This window comes from Amblyomma mixtum, chromosome 10 (assembly GCF_055824585.1).
Source record: "Amblyomma mixtum isolate Tamu chromosome 10, ASM5582458v1, whole genome shotgun sequence".
In the NCBI taxonomy this organism is placed as follows: Eukaryota; Metazoa; Arthropoda; class Arachnida; order Ixodida; family Ixodidae; genus Amblyomma; species Amblyomma mixtum.
In genome coordinates this window covers 161,429,541-161,451,964 of record NC_143021.1, presented here as the reverse complement: position 1 = coordinate 161,451,964, position 22,424 = coordinate 161,429,541, and the positions used below count along the sequence as shown (strand labels likewise).

Sequence of the window (22,424 nt, the reverse complement as noted above, 5' to 3'; positions counted from 1 at the left end):
TGACGCAAGCAGCAACACCGCACTTAAGGCTTCGCCTCACCGCACTTTAGGTCCACAAAGTGCCCCTCTGAATTTTAAGGCGGAAGCCTTTAATGCCTCATCGTTGTAAGCATGAGTTATCGACAGAAATGTCACGCTTTCAGTTGGTCGAAACGGTCGTGACTTCGCAGTGCGCGAATTTCAAACGCGGCTAATTGTACTTCGACTAGTAACCATGCAACCAATTAAAGGGATGATACAGTGATGCTCTAAGTAAGTGAGACTGAGTTTTGTATATGCATAATTAACCAATTAGCCCACATAATCTTTCTAGTCCGACCACATACATAAATAAAACCCTGTAGGAAATTCGTTGATTTGGGGAATCGAACCAGGGTCCCCGGAGTGCGAGACGAGCACGCTACCCTTTCCGCCATGCTATCTTTTTTTTTCTTTATTGCCTGGCTTTTGCAAAGAAAATTGGACAAAACAAACAATCAACAAAACACAATAAACGCTATGTACATACGACTCGTGGTCAGCCAGCATGAATCTGGCTTCATCTAATTAAAATTCAGGCAATGTACAGAGCGGCTCTAGTTTTGAGAGCCACTCCGGAGGGTCCGCAGCGGCCGTCTGAATGGCCAGAAACATGTCCATATTTTCGCGAAAGTAAATCCTGGCAGGTGTTGCGTCTCGGTCACAATGGTAGCCTACCATTCTGGAGCGCCATATACAGTGGAAGCCTGCCAGCATTATTAAGTCGAAAGGCACCCCATCCTCATTTTCAACAGATAAATACCGAATGCCGTACGGGTCTAGCGGAAATTCTTTCTTTGAGGTTCGCTGCAACACATCCCAAAAATAAACCCCTTCCCAACAGTGTAAAAAAACATGGTCTATTGTTTCCGGCTTCCTGCAAATCAAACAGTGAGATCCCCAGGGTAAAAAGAATTCCTTTCCCTCTAAAAATTTTTTAACCGGTAAGGTTCCGGTGTGCAGCTTAAAAAAGAAGGTTTTTGTTCCTGGCGGCACCTGCATTTTTTTCACTCTCTTTAAAACATCTTTGCCTGGCCTCCACTGTACAAGGCCCTGTACAAGGGCACGGGGAAAACTACATCGCACAAAGCACGGTACAGTTTCTTTCGTTTCACAGTGGACAGAAAGTCATCAGAAAACCGCGCGGAAAGAAACCTTACACTAGCAACGATTTCCCGGTAAAAACCGCTGACCCTACTGTAAACCTCAGCAGTTCCGACAACGTACTCCGGCAGCAGGCGCCGCAGCCTAACTTGGCATACGGTGCGCAAAAACGGGTCTCTTGTGTCCCGAGAAAACAAGAAACGATTCACCAGCTGCCGAAGAAACAAATGGCCCAGTCCCAGCCCACCTTCCTGTACCCGTCTGAACAGGTTGGTCCGGCTGCAGCGCTCCCAGTCAGACGACCAGATGAAGACGGCGAAAATTCTGTGTAGCTTTTGAATGCTTAACCGCCATGCCATCTCGATGGTTTGGAATGAACAAAGGCGCGTCTAGTGAATACGGTGTCTTGGTTCACTCCCATCTTTCTCCCTTCCCGTTACGGCGAGGCTCAGGTGTCCGCCGATATATGCGAGACAGATACATTTATTTTCCTCAAAAACCAATTTACCCAGGAGCCAGGGGTAGAGCCGAGCGGGCGATGACGTTCTGTGGACTCCCTGGCAGCGTTCAAGACGCTGTCGCGTTTCACTCTTAGAGGCGAAGCTTAACATCCTAACCACACATCAGTGACGCAAGCAGCAACACCGCACTTAAGGCTTCGCCTCACCGCACTTTAGGGCAACAAAGTGCCCCCCTGAATTTTTTGTCGCTAATCAGCAATTAGCCCTTAATTAGTACTCATTACTTAGTAAATAGTCATTAATTATGTGTGACATGATGCAGTGGTGACGTCACCAGTGGCACAGAGGCACTCAAAGTGGTGCGGAAAACGCTTTCGCCTATACTCACTTTAGACACCCAAAGTGCCCCTGAATTTTTGTTTTGTTGAAAAGTTGCAATAAAAATTATTTACGTCATTGCAAGTGGACTTCTATTCTGCCTATTTTTTCAAAGGGCCGCCGCGGTGGCTGAGTGGTTATGGTGCTCGGCTTCTGACCCGAAAGACGCGGGTTCGATCCCGGCCAAGGCGGTTGAATTTGATTAGAGGAGAAGTTCTAGAGGCTCGTGTACTGTGCGATGTCAGTGCACGTTAAAGAACCCCAGGTGGTCAAAATTTCAGGAGCCCTCCACTACGGCGTCTCTCATAGACTTAGTCGCTTTGGGACGTTAAACCCCATAAGCCTAAGCGAAGCCTATTTTTTCAAAGGGTGTGAAAAAAATTCAGGGGGGCACTTTGTTTACCTAAAGTGCGGTGAGGCGAAAGCGTTAAGCACGGTGTTGCTCTTTGTGTCACTGATGTGTAGTTATCAAGCTTCGCGTCTAAGAGTGGAACGGAACAGCGCCTTGCAACGCTGCCAGCGAGTCCACAAAACGCCATCGCCCGTTCGGCTCTACGCCTTGCTCGTCCGTAAATTGGTTTTTGAGGAAAGGAAATGTATCTGTCTCACATATCTCGCTGGACACCTGAACCTCTGCCGTAACGGGAAGGGAGGAAGATGAGACTGAACGAAGAGACCGGATTTACTAGGCGCCTCTTTGTTCATTCCGAACCATCGATCTGGCATTGCGGAGTGGTAGCGTGCTCGTCTCGCACTCCGAAGACCCTGGTTCGATTCCGCAACTCGACCATTATTCTGTTCGGCTTTATTCATTTATTTATTTGTCGTGTCCTCTTGTGATAAACGTTATAAACGTTATAAACGGCGCCGAAATTGTTCCTGCGCTACTTGGACGACTGTATCAGCATTATGCATCGCGAAGGCGTAGAGCCTTTCCTACGACATCTAAACTCACCCCAACCAACAGTAAAATTTATCATCGAAAAACAAATTAACAGAAAATTTATTTTCTGGATGTCTTCGTCCAGAGGAATAAGCACTGTGCACGCTTGAAACCTCAGTGCATCGAAAACAGACGCACACTAGAAAAGACCTGAATTTTCAGTCAGCACATCCTATTGGACAAAGGCGGACGTTAATCCTAAGCTCGAGCAAAACGCTGATGCGAAATCGCAAAGTGCAACAAGATGTGTGAAACAACTGGAAACCCTCAGCAGCTACTGAAAAGCAAAGAGCGCTCCACTCATACTTCTAGACTTGAAGAAGAACAGAAAAACGCAGAAACCGAGTGAGCGAGTAATGCGTATATTTCCGGGGTGAGCGAAGTACTTTCACGCATTTTGAAAGGCTATGGCGTCCACATTTCTCATGTGCCTGCTAGCAAGTTAAAACAACAGCAGCCGCCGCGGTGGCTCACTGATTATGGTGCTCGGCTGCTGACCCGAAAGACGCGGGTTCGATCCCGGCCGCGGCGGTCGAATTTTGATGGAGGCGACATTCTAGAGGCCCGTGTACTGTGCGATGTCAGTGCACGTTAAAGAACCCCAGGTGGTCGAAATTTCCGGAGCCCTTCACTACGGCGTCCCTCATAGCCGTGGCGCTTTTTGACGTTAAACCCCGTAAACAAACGAAACCAACCAAAACAACAGCTGGTCCGGGAAATTACCGTCCAGGCCTCTCGAGATACCCTGGCGTCATGTACAAGGTACCATGTCAAGGCAAAACGGGAAACTTCTAGCGAAGACTCAAAGACCATCAGAATGACATCATGAACGGCATCTCTACTTGTAAGGCTTTGGCGGAACTACACGCCGACAGCACACACTACTGATGGGGACGAAGCATCTGTGATCACCAAAGAGAAAAACTTATCATGGCACCTTCTTTTAGAATCACTCAGTATACATAACACGAAGCATTCTCTTAACAGAACATTTGCGATCTTCGAGAAATCTGCAATTGGTCATTGCGCAATTTTGACCGTACTTTAGCCACCATCGTTCCATGCAGCGCTCTATGTGATCAAGGGACCCGGGCGGGCCCCTAAACGTCGTGTTTCTTGTTTCCTTCAAGAATTTGTCGAGTGTACTTGTACTATTGCCGCAGCACGCTTAATTACTGCTATTTGGTGTGGGGAAATTCTGCCGACAAAATGTGAACAACCTATCATCGTCATCAGCTTTACTACGTCCACCACAGGGCAAAGGCCTCTCCATGTCTCTTCAATCAGCCCTGTCCTTTGCCGGCTGCGGCCACCGTACCCCCGCGAACTTCATAATCTCATCCGCCTGCCTAACTTTCTGCCTCCCCCTACTACTCTTGCTTCTTTGGGATCGATTACGCCACCTGTAAAGACCAGACGTTATCTTGCTTTCGCATTACATGCCCTTTCCAAGCCCATTTCTTCCTCTTGATTTTGATTAGGATGCCATTAACCCTTGTTTGTTTCCTCACCCACTTTGCCCGCTTCGGGTCTTTTAACGGTACACCTAACATTTTACTGCCCATAGCTCGCTGCGTTGTCCTTATTTTAAGCTGAACCTTTTCGTCAGCCTCCACGTTTCTGCCCCATAGATGAGTAGCTGTAAGTTACAGCTGCAGCATACTTTTCTCTTGAGGCATAGTGGTAAACTGCCATTCATTATCTGAGAGAACCTAAGCCCTTTGCAGAAGGGAGTGATTCATTTTATTTTTTTATTTGTACCTCACAGGCCCTGAAGAGTATTGGGTAAGGGGGGCATATCAGAAAAAGGAATGTGCGGAAATAATAAACCACAATAACGGTACAACGGATGCAGTACAAAGCAAATAGACGAAAGAAACATGACGTTGGTGCAAAACGAACGTGAAGGTATAAAATAAAGATATGCGAAACCGGAATATGCGAAAAAGAGGTAACCAGGGGCAACAGAAGGAGTGGTACGCCGCGGTGGCTCAGTGGTTATGGTGCTCGGCTGCCGACCCGAAAGACGCGGGTTCGATCCCGGCCGCGGCGGTTGAATTTCTTTGGAGGAGAAATTCTAGAGGCCCGTGTACTGTGCGATGTCAGTGCACGTAAAAGAAGCCCAGGTGGTCGAAATTTCCGGAGCCCTCCACTACGGCGTCTCTCATAGCCTTAGTCGCTTTGGGACGTTAAACGCCATAAACCAAACCAAACCAAACCACATCAGAAAACAACTTTAATATCAAATGAAACTGTGGTACATTTCGTACAATACTTGGGCGATAAATGCATACATAGACGTTTTTTGAACTCTCCAGGGTCAGTTAGAGACAATGTGTTGTAAGGGAGATCATTCGAGAGCTATGAGGCACGCTATGCGTGCCTCATAGCCTGAGTTTGAGTGAGCCATAGTTTGAGTGAAGGGCTCCGGAAATTTCGAACACCTGGGGTTCTTGAACGTTCACTGACATCGCACAGTACACGGACCTCTAGAATTTCGCCTCCATCGAAATTCGGCCGCTGCGACCGGGTTCCAACCCTCATCTTTCGGGTCATCAGCCGAGTGCCATAACCACTGAAACACCACGGCGGCTCAATCAACTATGGTTTCGGTCTTCCTGCCGAATAGATTTATATTATTACAAAATATGCCAGGATCGTGCCTATTATTTTCTTAGACCCCCATCATCCGAGGACCTGGGTTAGCAGCTCTTGGGGCGATTCTTTGTCTCCGCGGAGAAGTTCGGACTTCAGACCTTCTGCACACTTTCTCTCAGAGCAACTTTATCAGGAATGTAGATGGGTCCATTTAGCGCCAGAGGCCTGGTAGGCACACACGAAAGGAGGTGTCCGAGCTGCTGCCACAAGAATTCAGTGGTTTGGTCTGCAAAACGAAGGTATTGCTGAAGTTGGCGTCTGGCTGTGTCCAGTGCTGCGGCTTCTTGTAGGTTTAATTCTTGTCGTTTCCGGTAAAATTGTGCTTTTCGATGCAACTGTAATATCAGTGTTTTGCATGCCCGTTTCTATGATCCCCAGAAGGAATGAATCCCTGAAAGGTAAGGCTGACGTTCCTAGGGACTATATGCAAACTCATGAAGTATGACAGGAATCTTGTTTACACGTGGCTCCAGCGATCAGCGGCAGAGTGCCAATAGCACTGGCTGGGACACATACGATAGGGCCAGTTGAACTAGAAATGAATTGACAAGGGTAGTTGTTGCGGCGAGTTGGTTGATGAGGACGATAATGTAGCGCTGGAAACACGGAACCAAACGAAGAAGACACCACGTGCGCGTGTCACCACGTAGCCTTATTTAGCCATTTTAGTTAATGATTGGCACAGCCAGCACACCCAACTTCCTGCCTGCAATTAGAAAGGGTAGCGTCAAGCTTTTCTAGCTTCCCAAGCTCCTGATCAACTTCTAAGCACAACACGAATAGCACTGTCGTCCCCTTTTTGAAAGCAACGTTCTTATTGCGTTTCAAATACAGAGCTGCTTTCTGGCCATTTATCTTGCCTAGGCTTTCACTGAACAGGTGCGTGGACTTTTCATCAAAAAATGGGTGATAGACAATATGGAAAGATTCAAAGCGCACTTAGTAGAAATAAACACCACGGCGGAAGAGTGTCCAGCGGTACACCCTCAGCCTCTCCACTTGTGGGACGCGAAACCAAGCGGTGAAAGAGACAACGGCACAATAGAAAGCTCGTGGCAAAAATCGAAGACCAACAGAAAAGACGAAACATACGCTATCAACCTAGCGAGACAAAACTGGCACTTGTTATGCGATGGACTACAAGGGACACAAGGAGTGGCCAAAACGTGAAGCCTCCTTAAAGTCCTGATAGACGCCAACAGCGGGCAAATCGCATGCGACACTCATCAAGATCATACACCCGGCCGAAGGGACAAATCAAGATATAAACGACACCCTCAAGGAAAAACATAATCACAGACACCCGCGTACTTCCACGAAGAGTTCTGTCGCGAATCGGATGGACGCGTCCCCGACTGCTGAAGAGGAACGCTTTCGAATGCAGGTTCGATGAAAAAAGCAAAGGAATCAAACAAAACAAAACGAAACCGTCTTTATATTTTAAAGGAAAGGAGCCAATAAAAGAAACGAAAATACCAAGGAAAACACACACTAGAAACGCGTACAACACTAGGGATAAAAGGGAGAGAGTTCACCGGCTACAAAGCTCCCAGGTGGAGCGGGAATGCCTTGCAGGTAGCACAGACGCGGGTTGGCGAGTTGCGATGCGTCGCTGGCGTTGCGTCCAGGGAGGCGGTGGTAGAGAGCCAGGAGATGAGGAATCCATATCTCCTGGCTCTCTACCACCGCCTCCCTGGACGCAACGCCAGCAACGCATCGTAACTGGTTTTATGCGAAGCATACTACTTTAGCTACCACTTCAGCCCTTCACCGTGGTTATGCGCCTCCAAATCACGTGATACATGACGTCACACCACGTGACCCGATGACGTCACGACAGTAGAGAAACGGGGGCCCACCTCGCGCCGTCGCTGTGGTTGTGCGCCTCCAAATCACGTGATACATGACGTCACACCACGTGGCACGATGACGTCACAACAGTGGAGAAACGGGGGCCCACCTCGCGCCGTCGCTGTGGTTGTGCGCCTCCAAATCACGTGACACGATGATGCCACACCACGTGACACGATGATGTGTGTCGATCGTGTCTCGCCCCGTCGCTGTGGTTGTGCGCCTCCAAATTACGCAACACGATGATGCTTCGCATTCTCCAGGCTTAACCAAGTTAAGCCTCAACCATTTTTTTTAAAATAAACCTAAACCAACCAGTTGCGATGCCTCGCTGGCGTTGCGTCCAGAGAGCCAGGATATGAGGAATGGAGATGACACGCGAGACGCTGACAAACTCTTGTCAGTCACTCCCAAGAATTGGGCAGCTGCAGCAGGAAAACTGTAGGCAGGCCCTGTCGACGGCGTTCCACAAACACCGTAGCCTTGTGCAACCTATCCAAGGAGGCCTTGGCTGCGGTCTCTTCCGACCTCGAATTGGATGCAGTAGGCCTGCGTCGTTGATTCAGGGAAGTCCACGGCAGCACAGACCCGAAGTCTGACGGCTGCCACCTCCACGCTTGAATGAGGCTTAATGGTCTTGCGTTGGTTATTCAAGGGAGGTCACCGGCAGCTCGGATCCAACGTCCGACAGTTGCCACTTCCACGCTTGAACGACCAGACTTGTGCTAGGGTGTCTCCATTTACACCTCGGTTTGCTGACATGTCAGCTATCCGCTCCTCGTGCCTGCCTCGCGCACACCCTACGCACGCGCACACGCGCAACGCGGGGCTGGCACGCACGGCGCTCCGATGTCTGACGCACCACTGCCGACACGCCGCGTTCCGCAAATCCCTCGACAGTGTGGTGTGCACGTCACAAGTACCAGGGTAGACCAAACTCTAAGCTATACGGTACAGTAGCCATATAGGAGGTGAAGGCGGAGACTGTGTCAATTGGAGTAGTCAACACGAGAATGACGCCACGCATCACATGCTAGCCGACATGCAATGCTGCTTCCGACCTTACCTTTCAGCACTCGATATTCTCCACCACCTCTGCAAGGACATTCTAGAGCAACCGAAGAGACACCAAACCAGAGCAGATCTGTCACTACATTTCAAAGGAGCGTTCGATAACGTTCTCCAAGAAGGTATTCTGGAAAGTCTAGCAAACACCAATTGCGGAATCAGAATGTACAACTACGTCCTCAACTTCCTCAAGTCATAAACCAAGGCGAAATCGTCAGTTCCAATGGCCCTGGGCCCACCTGGAAACCCGAAATAGGCGGTCCTCTCCCCCCTGTTGTTTAACCTGGCCATGAACATCCGACCAGCCAAACTCTCGATGAACCCGGGAATTGAACACCCGATGTACACCGAGATCACTATTGGGGGCAAGTCCACGAACACGACTAAACTAAACATGAGCGTTCAAAGAGCAGCGGTTTCCGCTTCAAGGTATGGGATTGAGAACAATCTGGAAAGTGCCCCGGAGAAGTCGGTACTGCTAATCTTCAAGAACCCAAGAGAACCGCTAGCTGCGAATGTGATGGTTCGAGTAAACGAAAAAGAAGTCCAGAAACCGTCCCAAATCTAGGTTCTGGGCCAGTACATTCCCCAGGGGAGAAGTAACAGCACCACAATAAAAAAACTATCGAACACTATGGATCAAAACACTAAGCATGAACAGCAGGACCCGATACAAACACCATGGCATGCGTGAGAATAAGGCGATCAAGCTGATCCAGGCCTTCGTCCTCTTGAGAATGGCATACGGTACAGCGTTCCGCAACCTTAATGAAAAAGGTAGTAGAAAAGGGTATAAATCGCTGTGCGGAAAGCGTACAATGTGGCACATACCACTGCCAACGTCGACCACTAGAGTCCTAAAGTCGGGTATACAAAACAGCATGGATGAGATGTGGAAGGCGCAACAAAACACACAACTAACGCAACAATCCCTCATGAGGACGAGAAAAGCACAACTAAAGAGATTGCATATAACTCCATTGAGAGCTCCTGAACCAAGGGATGAGATCCCCGGAGAAGACCTCGCATCAGAGTGACCTTAATACCAAAAAAGGTGCCCCCGGAGCGCAACTCGTTTACTATTTTATTTATTTATGAATACTGTGACTTTCATGATTTCGCTCACAGAGCAACAAGAACGGGACGCGAGGCGAAAGAGTGACACAAACGAGCGACACAATGACACAACGAGAGCTTTATGTACGCCTTTCGTTCTTGAATAAAAACCAGTTGTTAGTCAACGCTCGTTTGTGTTAGTCTTTCATCTCGTGTCCCGTTCTTGTTGTTCTGTGAGCGAAATCATGAATACTTACCTAGTCGCCCAAATTTCCGCCTTGCTGAACTGTGACCTTATGTGCTAAGTGATAGCAGATGGGAAACAGATCTGAAAACACGAAAATGCTGGCGCATACCAAACAAAGGCAGCACTAGAAATACAAGCTCATAAAGAGCAAAAAAAAAGTGGCTGTGGCTCAGCTCAGATGCGCCAGGATATGCAGAGCGAAAGATATGCTAAGCTTAGTGAGACAAGGTTTCGCTTTGGTTCACCCTTATTACGCGATGGCGTGTAAAGCCCGTTCAGTCGAATAGCTGTCGGCACAGTAGTAGTCGGCACCGCGCGTCCAAAATAACCAGGGGCTGAGTAAAAAAAATCGCGCGATAGTAGTTTCATTCTAGTTATTGATCATATATTGGTGTGTGATAGGCGATGAAGAGTAATGAAATCATTGTAATTGATTGTTTAAATGATTAATTAAAGAAATCAGAAAATCAAAAATATGAAAAAAGACCGTTCAATGGAGTGAAAATGCACATAATGATAAGCCAATGCTTGACGAAGGTTATTAAGAAAACTTATAGTGTGTAATTTATCAAATAATTAAAACAATTGGAAAATATGAGAAATACATTCAGTGGTGTCCAGTTGCTCAGCACGAAAAGCCTAACTCACTAGGCTATCAGCGTCATACACTTAATACGGAGCTTAAGTGTCCTCTGGAAATTTTTTTCAAGTCTTCAGTTGTTTCAAGACTTCAGAAAGAGCAACTTGTTTCAGTGGGTGGGAATACGAGACGCATCACGCCTCCCAAGTGCGAGAGCGAGCGTCGAGAGCGCCGGTCGGCGCCGTAGCGGAGTTGACTGCGATGCACGAGAGCGAATCACGTGGTACATCACAAGCCACAACTGGCCAGGAGGAGCGGCCGAGCAGTAGCTAGCGCAGCGGCGGACGTGACTGCCACGCGCGCAGCTGTGGCGACGAAGGCGGAGATGAAGATCAATACCGAATACGAGGCACCTGTCAAGTGCGATTATGCTCTAGCGGCGAGCCTCCCGTTAGAGGTCAAATATAAGAGCCACATGACCTGCAGGCCTCGCGTAGGAGAAGAAAAGCTTTTCGCTCTCAAAAAACGCCCATCTGGGGCTCGGACACGAACCGTCGCTCTTCAATAGGCGTCAAATGAAAAACCAAACACGCCGTACGGGGACGCAGCAGCCCCCGTAAACCGGCGTGTGACGATAACGGTCGTGATCCCGAATGAAGAACTAATCAAAATGTGCCTCACTGAAAACCATGAACCCGAGTTACGCGGAAGAAGCCTCGATAGCTTCCGCCATAACCACAATGCCAGAAGCAACAGTCGTCACGGACTCTCAAAACACCTGCCGTAGCCTCGTGAGGACGGCTCACGAACAGCACTAAATCTCATGGCGAAACGACCACCGATCATTGCCACCGTGGTGTTTTTGCCGGGACCTGGGTTAAGGGGAAGTAATGACGACACAGTACTTTTCAACCGGAGTAACCAGCCAACCCTAACCGATCGTAGCCCGCGCATTGCACGATACGGAAACGAATTCGGACTCTATTGAGGTCAGCACAATGCCGTACCATTGACAACTAGCCCTATGAGAGAGGCCAGAAGAATCTACCCGACACCTCACAAAATAGTGACCAGAGATAAGGAATATACGCTGTGGCCCAGAGAAACGAACACAGTTCCCTCACCCTCCAAAGAAAAAAAAATTACATCAGTAGTACCCCACGCTACAAAGCCCTCAGTGTACGCATTGCGACCGAATTGCAGATATGCACATATGCATATAGAGAATGGGAGGCTATTCTCCTCAGCGACTGCACGGAAGACCAGCTACGAGTGGGGAAGGGGTTGAAGTTTGCGGATTTTGTGACTGCAATGAGCTTCTCTTATTTTGCAGGAAGTCCATTGCACTGGAGGGGTACAGCGGCGTGCTGATCCGAGATATTTTAGTGACGACTACACCGAAAGGTACGATTAAAGGTCAGTTACCTGAGGCCTACTTTATAACTCTGTAGCTTTCCAACCGGCATTTGTAGCGCCCACTGTCCCACAGGGGGCATCAACGAAGAGCACATGCCTTTCTTGTGATTTTACGTCCACCCTGGTCCTGCTTACATATCGAACGGTGTATAAATCCCGCCACCTGCGATCTTCTGTCGCATGCACGATTCAGGAGAGATTCAAGTTAAAAAAGAAACTTTTTTTCCGGGATAAAAAATTACCTCCTATTTTTCTAGGTAAAGAAAGACCCCTGCCTCTTGTACTTTATCATTATTATTCATTAACTAGTGATGTATCAATTACCGAGGTTGAACAAATATAGGGACAAACTGATGTCACGACAACATGAGGAATATATTATATCATCAGAGGCTTAGTCCGGGCTGAGAAATTCTGAACCACAACCAGGAGGGGTGCGGTGAATTGCTAGCTTGAAATGTCTTACGATGTTTATGTAGGCAATTTAGTCTACACGACAAGGCTGTCGGCGCTACTTACGATGACAAGAACTGTAGGCATTATTCTCGCAGAAGCGAAACAGTGAAGAAGGTTTTGAAGGCAAAGCGAGTGACTAGCTGTTCGCGGACCTCGGATAATGCATTCTCAAGTAGCAGGGCAGAACGTAGACGTCAGTACGAGACGAGAATGCGAGAACGAGTGGACGCACAGCGCTCGCTGTGTGGCCATCTCGTCTCGTGATCCCGCCTGCGTTATGCGCTGCTACTTGAGAGTGAAAAACCAACAAGCCCAGGGTGGAAGCTTGAGCGAGTTGGTGACAGTTCACTTGCCACATAGCGCTGAACAGACACGAACGCTCAGAAAGACACACAGAACGGGCGCTAACACACAACTGAAGTTTATTGCGTGAAACCAGGCAATATAAGCTTTTTCTTAACAGAGAAGAGGAAGCATGGGCGTCCGGAAAGGGGGACAAAGAAAAGCGGTTGCCCTTCCCCATCTCCCCCCTGGAATTACGGATATTATTTATGCATTAGTTCCTTTCTGGTGCTAACCTACCGCCGCCCCCATCCTCGGACATCGGGTGTCCCCCACTGGAAAAAGTTCTGCGGACGCCCTTGAGAGGAAATAAAAACCTTTGAAATAAGGAAGCACTCAAAAAGCGTTATCGTCAAACACCATTTACGGATTAGCAGACATGAAAAGCAGTTCCTTGTCAGATAGAAACACCGAGGCAGCACTGACGCGCGTATCTTCTTTTTGCGAATGTATATTGAACGCCTCTATTATTTCCCTAGTAAGCTAATCTTTGTGGCAATCAATGACAACAGAGCTTTTGAAATCTGGATAATAACCAGGACACCTCTTTGTTTTTCCCTCTTTTTCTTTTGAGTTGATGCGGCCAGCAAGATGCCCTTTGACGCCATTCCTGACATCATTGTTGTAATCTCGCATCTATCGTTGAGGCATCTGCCTGTCTGGCCTATGTACTTCCGGCCGCATTTCAACGGAATAGGATAGATTGCATTCTTTTCACATGTGAGATAAATGGTGTTCGACGATAACGCTTTTTGCGTGCTTCCTTATTTCAAAGGTTTCTATTTCCTCTTCTCTGTTAAGAAAGAGCTTATACTACCTGGTTTCATGCAATAAAGTTCAATTGTAAGTTAGCGCCCGTACTGTGCTTCTCCCTGTGTGTCCGTGTCTGTTAAGCGCTATATGGCAAGTCAACAAGCCCAGTCTACTGTTCCGCATATTGCATGACAGGCGCAATCTTCTGGCGACATAGAATTCGGAATATGCAGCATCGAACGTGGCTAAGTCAGCAGGCAGCATTTCTTAGGCGTCGGGAGCTAAGCTGCAGGCAAACTGCCGAAAGCCTTGCTGTTAAGTTCTGCGAAACTCGCAAGTTCTTGGGGCTGCCAGCCGCGGGAGGCAAAGCTAGCAATGGCAGTTTCGGGTATTAAACTGGGCTGCAAAATTCCACTGGGTTGTAGGCGGCGTTAGCGTCGTTCTTTCGAGACGAGAACTACCGGTTGCACCTGAAGGCCTGTGAGAATGCTACACAGTTGGGCCCATGAGATATCCTCTGAACGAATGGGAAGGAAAAAGTGGCAAGGGGGAGGACTTGGGCGCTCTCCTTCCCTCTGAACGACAGTGAAGGCGCTCGTAGTTCTCGATCGCGTTTTTTGTTCGTTTTTTGATCGCCAGTTGAAGAGGGTGCACAGGCGGAGGTTGCCGCGTGGTCTGCTTCATAGTCGGAGCCGTGGACGTCGACAGAATGATTTTGTGCCATGAGACTATTATTACACTTGATCTCATCCATAAAATTTATATAGGTGCTGCAGACACTCCAAAGAGACGAACAGAACACTTCATTTTAAAGAGATTATCATTGTTCACTGAGATAATAGGCCTGTTAAAATATTGGTCTTGCTGCTTTATTTCCATTTTGCGTCGAAAATGTTGAACAAAAACATGTATATTGGATCAGATTTCTAAAAAGAAAAGAAAACTGGAAGCTGCTTCTATGTTTAAGGCCTCTTTTGTAGTTGTAGATGATACAGCGTTTCGTGAAAGCTTCTGCACACAAGACACAATGCCAAAAACAAATAGCGCTCTTTTTTTTCAGGTCGGTGGGAGAGCCTGACATGGAATTTAAACATTACCACCTTCTTCGATTCATCTTTAACGGAGGCGCAGGGCGCAAATGTTTGGATTACTCTGGAAGGAGAAGTTATTTTCACTGAACAAGATGTTCTTGTATCGTCTGCAAAAGAGGAAGCCAGAATGCACTTTTCCTTCGAGTTGCCTGAAGTAAGTGGTGATTATGAAATATTTTTATGAAATATTGCGAAAGATGAAGCCACTGAGGCTTGATCTTTGTAAGCATCATGCCAGTGTACATTTTGTAGACACAGGGGCACCGTTTACTCCTTATAAACCTACTTCCCTCTTGTGCGGTTGATTATTTCAGTGGTGCTTAGGCACGTTCGGCCAATGTTTTTTCTGCTCTCTGTGTGAAGAGTCCTATACAGATGCTTTGTTGTTTTATTTTATTTATTTATTTATTTATTTATAGATACTGCGATCTTGTACAGATCATAGCAGGGTGGGACAAAACAAAATACAAGCATATAAACACACACAAATTCACAACATTTACAGGCACTTTTCAAACAGAAGTAAAGAATTTTGATTAACAGTCTCGCTATTAAGTTTATTCCAATCAGTAATTGTCCTCGGAAAAAAAGAATATTTAAAGCAGTTATTTCGCGCGTTGTCGCTCTTTCTTTGTATGTTACCAGAAGAAACCGCAAATTTTATTCTCTTTTATGGTCACGTGGTCGCATTGAAGATGTATGCGTTATGAAAGTCCAGAATTTTATCTTTGGTTCTATGCATTTCGGTGCGTTGTAAGAAAATGCACGCGAGTGGTCGTTTACTGCGAAAACCTGCGACATAAAAGTCCGGCTTTCAGATTTATGCAGCACAGCCATTTCTCATCTTAGTCATCCATGAGAGTTGAATGCTTCGCCCAAATATAATCAGTGTTGTGGCTATCGTTTCAGCATTTAAGCGTTACTCCTTGGTGGCCATCAGGTTATGGTCCTCAAAAGTTGTACAGCTTGAGCGTGACCTTCCAAGTGAATGGCGAAACATCGTCGAAAGTATCCACCATAGGATTTAGGACGGTGGAGCTGAACGAAGATGCTGTGCGTAAGTGCCCTTTTATGGCCGGGTAATAGAGAGATCTACAAAAAGCGGCGACAAAAGAATGAAAATGCTTTCTTCCAGCACAGAGCGATAGCCGACAAGGCAGGAATTCCAGCAGAAATTCCCTCAGAAGAGAACGCGTGTTGATTGTAGTTATTGGCTCCGAGAAAATTTAGCTTAGCACGCAACTCCCCAAGACTCAACAGTCAAGAAAAATTAGAGGGCACTTTGGCTCTCTAAAGCGCTGCAAGGCGAAAGCGTTTCCTGGCGCAGTGTTCTTTTATATATTGCTTTTATTTTTCATTTTTTATTTAATGTTTTTCATTTTTCGTTCCTTTCTTAATTTCAATTTGTTTTTTATTTTCGTTCCTTGCTTTGTTTTCCTTTTTCATTTTTTTCTTTTCTTGTTTGTATTTTTATTTTTTTATAACCCATGCATTCACTAGACGCGCCTTTATTCATGCTCAAACCCTGAACCTTCGTGGCGGAGTGGTACCGTCTCCGCTTCAAATGCCAAAGGCCCTTGTTCGATTCCCAGCCTCGACACAGTTGCTTTTTTAAGTAGTGACGCCGAAACGCCGACACATTTGCTAACATTCCTTGGTCAGGACAGTATGATGCATTAATGGCTTTCGCCTTAAAATGCTAGGCTATAACGTTTAAGGAGGATTAGTGAGGATAAAGCAGATTGAGCCCATTTCATTTTGGGATGTTTTAGTGAACCATAAATACAGAAACACCTCGTTTTTTGCTGTGCCGAAAATAAACACAATCGAATGCTTAGATTTCGTAGTGAGCCACTCTAGCACGAGAAGAGGACACTGGTGGGATTTCACATCAGTCAGTATAAGCTGGCAACATAGAGGAGCTTTACAGTATTAATGAGAGGCTGGCTGCTATCGTAATTAGGCTGAATAAGTGCTAGAAGCTGAAGGTGGTGCAGGCCTACGCGCCTACACCCAGCCCTGATGACGAGATGGTTGAATGCGCCTATTAGGAACTGGAATCAGCAATGACCAAAGTAAAATTACAGTACACTGTACAGTTGGCAATTTCAATGCGAATGTAGGCAAGAAGCAGACTCGAGACTAGGCTGTAGTGGACTCATGCCTAGGTACTAGGAATAACAGGGGAGACTTATTAGTAGAGTTCTCAGATAGGAATAATTTTACGGATCATGAGTACCATCTTCCGGAAACGACAGAACAGGAAGTGGAGATGTAAGAGCCCCAATGGTGAGACTAAAAATGAAATAGACTTCATACTGTGCGCTCACCCTGGAATCGTGCAGGATGTGGAGGTATTCGGAAAGGTGCATTGTGTCGACCGCAGAATGGTCAGCTCTTCAATTAGTCAACATTTGAAGAGCAAACGGAAGAAACTAGTGAAAAAGAAGCCCATTAAGGAGTTAGCGGTAAGGGGGAAAGTAGAGGAATTCAAGACTCTGCTGCAGAACAGATATACGGCTTTGACTAAGGAAGACAATCTTAAGTTCAAACAATGAGAAATAATCTCTTGGCTATCATTACGGATTGCGCCGTAAAAGTGGGCGGTAAGATCGTTATTCACGATTGCGGCAAGCTATCTCAGGACACGAAAGATCTTATTAAGAAACGCCTAAGCATGAAAGCGTAACGCTGTGGAAAGAATATAACTAGCAGAGCTGTCAAGGTTACATAAAGAAGCGCAAGGTAGCCGACATAAGGAATCTTAATAAGCGGATAACAATAAACTAGGCATACACTCCAAGAAAAAAACCGGCCCAAGTGGGGTGCGAAGACAACTTCAGTCCTCAAAATCCCCCGTTAATCCCTAAATTTGCACACGGCACTTCTCTTGCCTAAATGAATGCCGTGCGCAAACTCAGCGGACTAACTCCTGAGAAAGAGACTAACGGGGGACAACCCCGCCGCGATGGCTCAGTGGTTACGGCGCTCGGCTGCTGACCCGAAAGACGCGGGTTCGGTCCCGGCCGCGGCAGCCGAATTTCGATGGAGGTGAAATTCTAGAGGCCCGTGTGCTGCGCGATGTCAGTGCACGTGAAAAAACCCCAGGCGGTTAAAATTTCGGGAGACATTCACTACGGCGTCCCTCATAGCCTAAGTTGCCTTTTGGCGTTAAACCTCAATAAACCAACCAAACCAACCAACTAAAGGGGGACAACCGCAGCACAGCAGCCCAGGAATAATCGCACGAGAAGACCTCGACTGCAACAGTACTCGATTTCCGTAGCGCAGGATGTCGTCTAAGGCCACTAAGAACGCCGCCGCTGCTCGTGACGAAGCGGATAGGCTCTTTTGGGCGAGAAAACAGGCTTCGTGCAACTGGAGCGGCCGGCAGCTGTGCAAATAGATAAAGAAGTACTACGAGCTTCAATCCGTGTCTAATGTGAGTTGTAATTGTTAGAGTTGAACAAATACACGCAGTTTCATAGCGTTGCCATATGTTTAGGAGCGTGCGCGATGCTGTGTAACTATCGGTGACACTCAGCGAAATTCCCTCTCACCGCTGTCCGCCAGAAACAAAAAACAAAGAGAACCACGGTCTTTTATACTTGTTTTCAGTAGGCAGTAATGCGCAGCTGCCAATTGGCCGAAATAAGACAAGCTTATCGGTAGAAAAAAAAAGTTGGAGGCTTATCAAGGTTAAGCCCCAGTGGATGCGAAGCAGCCTTCGTTTTGCATTCTTAGTATTAGCGTCCTTAGCGTTTGGAGGCATCTTGACCGCATACATGCCCGGCCCAAAGACGCTGGCGCGGTTGCGGGCACAGAGACTGACGCGACGGCGGGCGCGCGCCGCCTCATCCCTGGCGTGACGTCACATATCACGTGATGCAGCGATGGTGGCGCCGCCGCCGCGTCGCGCGCGACGGAGCGAACCGAAGCGTGGAGGCCTCCACCGGGTGTTGCTCCACCGGGCGAAGTCCGACGGCGCGATATGAGGCCCCATCTGCAGCCGATGTGACGTCATCACGTGACGTCACATCATGTGATCGCACCTCAAGGTCAATGGTGGCCACCGCCGGGCGTCGCGCGAAGGCCCGAAACCTACGTTAATATGCTTCGCATAAAAACGAGAAGGAAACAACTGCTGTGCTTCTGAAGTACTGGTCGTGATGGACACACAATTCAGCACGTCATTTGTGTGGCCAAATACGCCATTCAGACCGCTGTGTGTGCGCACTAAGGCTTGCCGCAGCTTGCTGCATATGCGTATGACAGAAAAATCACCACACTGTGCTTACATGCCCCGTAATTGTATGTTCCAACTTTATTGCCGTATCCTTTTGCCAGTCGCGAGTTGGCGCCTGTCCTGTTGTGTTCGTGGGCCTCTCTCGTGCTTGTTGCTTTCGCGCCGTCCTGGCATCAACTACAGCTATGAACCAACTGCCCCAAACCAAAGTACCTTTTGACAGCTCATCGCCTACAAATAGGAACTCCAATAAGCCATCATTTTTTGCTTTATATAAGCAGCGTCTACTACCTCAAACGTTGAGGCTCTTAACTTATGCTAAGATGCTCCCTGTGAAGCAGGAAAACGTTCGCCGAATATGCAATGCATTGTTTGCTCAGGCTTTGGCCGTCGGAGAGGGGAGGGGTGTTATGAGCGTTTTAAGGACGTTAGAAAGGTGTAGCCTGTAGCTATTTGTGTACACATGTGCCACGGCTAAATAAGAAGGCACAACCTTTAACTCAGCCCCGACAGCAGCATTTCGTTGCTTGTGAAATGTTAAAACGCTCGTTTACTGAGATTTTGGTTCTTGTTAAACAACCATAGGGAATTGATATTCCGAAGCCTCCACTACGTGTTCACTAGTAGTGGGTTCACTTTACACCTGGTAAAATTTAAAGCTACTTCCGTGTAAATATCAAGTGGAAAGACATCTAAAATGAACGGCACATCAAGAGTCATTTTGGTCGTTTTAATAAGCTCTGCTGTTTTAAAGGTAAAAAGGAGTGTGCATTTATGATTTATACCTAAATTTGCAAAGTTCTGCAGAGCACCTTAAAAGGAAAATCTTGTGCAGATCTCTGCGACATCAAAATGACCACGCTGCTGTCACATAAAAATGGTTACTTCGAAAGGTAACCGTACGATAGTGGCTTATAGCAGCAATTTCAAGGGTATCTGCTAGGCCCAAGTTACGATTCCGTAATGAGTAGTGGCAAAATAGAATCATGATAAACTCAAGACGAACTGCTGGGACAGATGGTTCCGCTTGCTTCACTTGGCGCAGCCCGCAATGAATGAACACAGAGGGACAGAGATGCCACAGAGAGCTTTGTCATGTGATTCTGTCTGTCCGTTTTCATTTTCTGGGCACTGTTGGAAGTGATCTATTACAATTTTTTCTTTACGGTTGAACATAAGCGTCTCCTGTAGAGCAGTAAAGAAAACATGCTTTTTCCATGTGTACCTTTCATTTTGTCGGAACGGTCGTGCATCAGTATTTGTCAGAAGCGTTATGATAATACAAAACCGAATTACAATTATTCTTCAAATATACTGTTTTCTATAGAATTAAAAAAAATCGCTCTCATCATTTCATAATGTGCCAACCTCTATTAAGTCCATGCTTAATTTTCATTTTCTGCCTTGACGTCAACGCCATACTGCTGAACTTGATCCATCTCCTTTATATTATATTTACTTGCTTCACCTACGTTGTACTTCCTGATTCACCATCATCATCAGCCTGACTACGCCCACTGCAGGGCAAAGGCCTCCTCTGCCATGTCTCTCCAATTAACCCTGTCCTGTGTCAGCTGCGGCCACCGTATCCCCGCAAACTTCTTAATCTCATCTGTCCTCCTTTCTCCCGCCCCCTGCTACGCTTGCTGATTCAGTTATACAATTCTGCTGGCTAGATATCTGTTAGTTCGGCCCTTTAAATACAAGACTTTTAATCACTTTGCTTGTGTTCTTGATAGTTCGTAGTATCCTTTCTAACTACCCTAATCCTACTTCTAATCTATTGTCTCCAATAATGTCTTTAATATTGTCATTCATTGCTTCAGCCCTAAAGTCGTCCTCCTCACTTAATGCCCAATATCTATTCCTGAACAAGAGCCTGAATTCCTCTACTTTCGCGCCTACGAACGACTCGTTATTGCACTTATTCCCCCGCTTTATTTTGAAGTCAAGGCTATTTAAACACTTCATGGTCGCTGTTGCATAGGTTGCGTAGTACCTCGCCTTGCTCGACTATACCATGATATGGGTTCACAATATCAAGTGCTTTGCTTTGTTCGTGCACACCTTCGAGCTTCTTTACGTCCTTTCTCTTACGGCGCTTAAAAAGGGATATTCGGGGGTTTTTCTGCCCCTATCCGTGCTATTTGCTGCCACTGGTATTATTCATTATTTTCCTATAAGCTCGTCACTGATCATCTCATTCCTGCCTTGAGAGTGATATGGCACAATAATGCACTCCATTGCCTTTTCAATTCATTATTTGGGGATTCGGCGTCTTTAGAAAACACTTGGAACATGTCGTCTTTTTGACCGGATGTCGAGACTGAGGCCTCCGCAACTTCCAACTTGTATCGCTGAGTTGCTTTCAAAAGCACCGCAGGGGTTTCCCGCGGCCGCTGCGGTATAAGGTCCCGAAGTTAATTTCTGTTGTCATGTGGGTGGTTGCGGCGAAATGCTACACCAGAATACCAACTCTTCTGATGGGAGCGTGTTTAGGTGTTTTTCAGTCAGCCCTTTTAATCAGGAACAAGGTTCACTAGCATAGTCTCACAGCATCACAGCCCCATTAAGCCCGTTATTCCCAGTGGCATGGGCTGGGACACTTTTTTAATTTTCATTTTACTACCGAAATTATTTTTGTTTGACAACTCTATTTGCTGTAATCGAACAGTGCCCGAGGAGTGCGCGGTCCATTCCACCACCGTTTTTAAATCCGCTTTTAGTTGCCTTCAAGTCTCTGACACCGCAACTTTTTTGGATGTGCTTCAGTGATCCGCATGCTTTTCTGGCCTCCAATAGAGCCACAACGTCCATGTCTTCAGAACCAAGCGGCGGCTTATTTTCTGGCAGTTTTTCGTCACTCGATTTCTCTAGAAAAAAAAAATATATAAACACTACTGATAATTCCTAAAGCTCGGCGGGGACCTTAATAGGAGTTCAAGCTGAATTAGATATATCGTTTCCTATTGAACGAAGTACCCTTTTACCTTCTACCTTATGCTCTTCTTTCCTCGTGTCAGGCGCGTGACGTCTTCTGTTCGGTGCTGTTGTTTTGAGCCTTTCCTTGTGCTTTCGAAGCGAGAAGCTTCACTACGAGGGTCGGAGCCGAGCTTCGCGTAAGCCGCGAACCGTGAGCGGGTGCATAGATTTGCCAATTCTGCGCATGCGCGAAACCGAGTGACGTCACACGTGGCGCAGATGGCCGCAGCCATCGCCGCTGACTCCGTCGCCTGACCTTTCGCCGGAGCCGCGCGCTACTGCGCATGTGCGCCGCCGCTACCGCTGCGCGCGCTACTCCACCTCGCCGCCGTTTGGCCTTTAGATGGAGCCGCGCGCTACTTAAAAGGAAACTGCGTCGAGGCTGGGAATCGAACCAGGGCCTTTGGCATTTAAAGCGGAGACGCTAACACTCCGCCACGAATGCTCAAGATTTGAGCATGAATAAAGGCGCATCTAGGGAATGGATGGCTCTCAGAAATGAAATCAAAGGAATAAAAATGAGAATAAGAAAAAATAAAAAAAGAAAAGAAACAGGGAAGATAAACAAAAATCATAAAAATAAACAAATGAACAAAACAATAAATCAAAAATAAATTGAGAAAAAGCAATAAACAAGAAAAATTAAACAAAAATAAAAATAAAAGAAATAAAAATGAAAAATATAAAACAGCACTGCGCCAGGAAATGCTTTCGCTTTGCAGCACTTTCAAGAGCCAAAGTGCCCCCTGAATTTTAACCGCGCCGATTTCCGTC

General features: G+C 46.9%; 1 protein-coding gene across 1 annotated transcript in view; it reads left to right on the top strand.

The window, feature by feature from the left end:
* Window positions 1–22,424, top strand: part of LOC149327536 (beta-mannosidase-like) — a 201,024-nt gene that overhangs the window by 24,281 nt on the left and 154,319 nt on the right. The window contains exons 5-7 of the mRNA XM_089562649.1: window positions 11,698–11,780; window positions 14,392–14,576; window positions 15,332–15,479. Of these exons, the coding sequence (XP_089418775.1) occupies window positions 11,698–11,780; window positions 14,392–14,576; window positions 15,332–15,479 (416 nt within the window). The remainder of the gene's footprint in view (window positions 1–11,697; window positions 11,781–14,391; window positions 14,577–15,331; window positions 15,480–22,424) is intronic.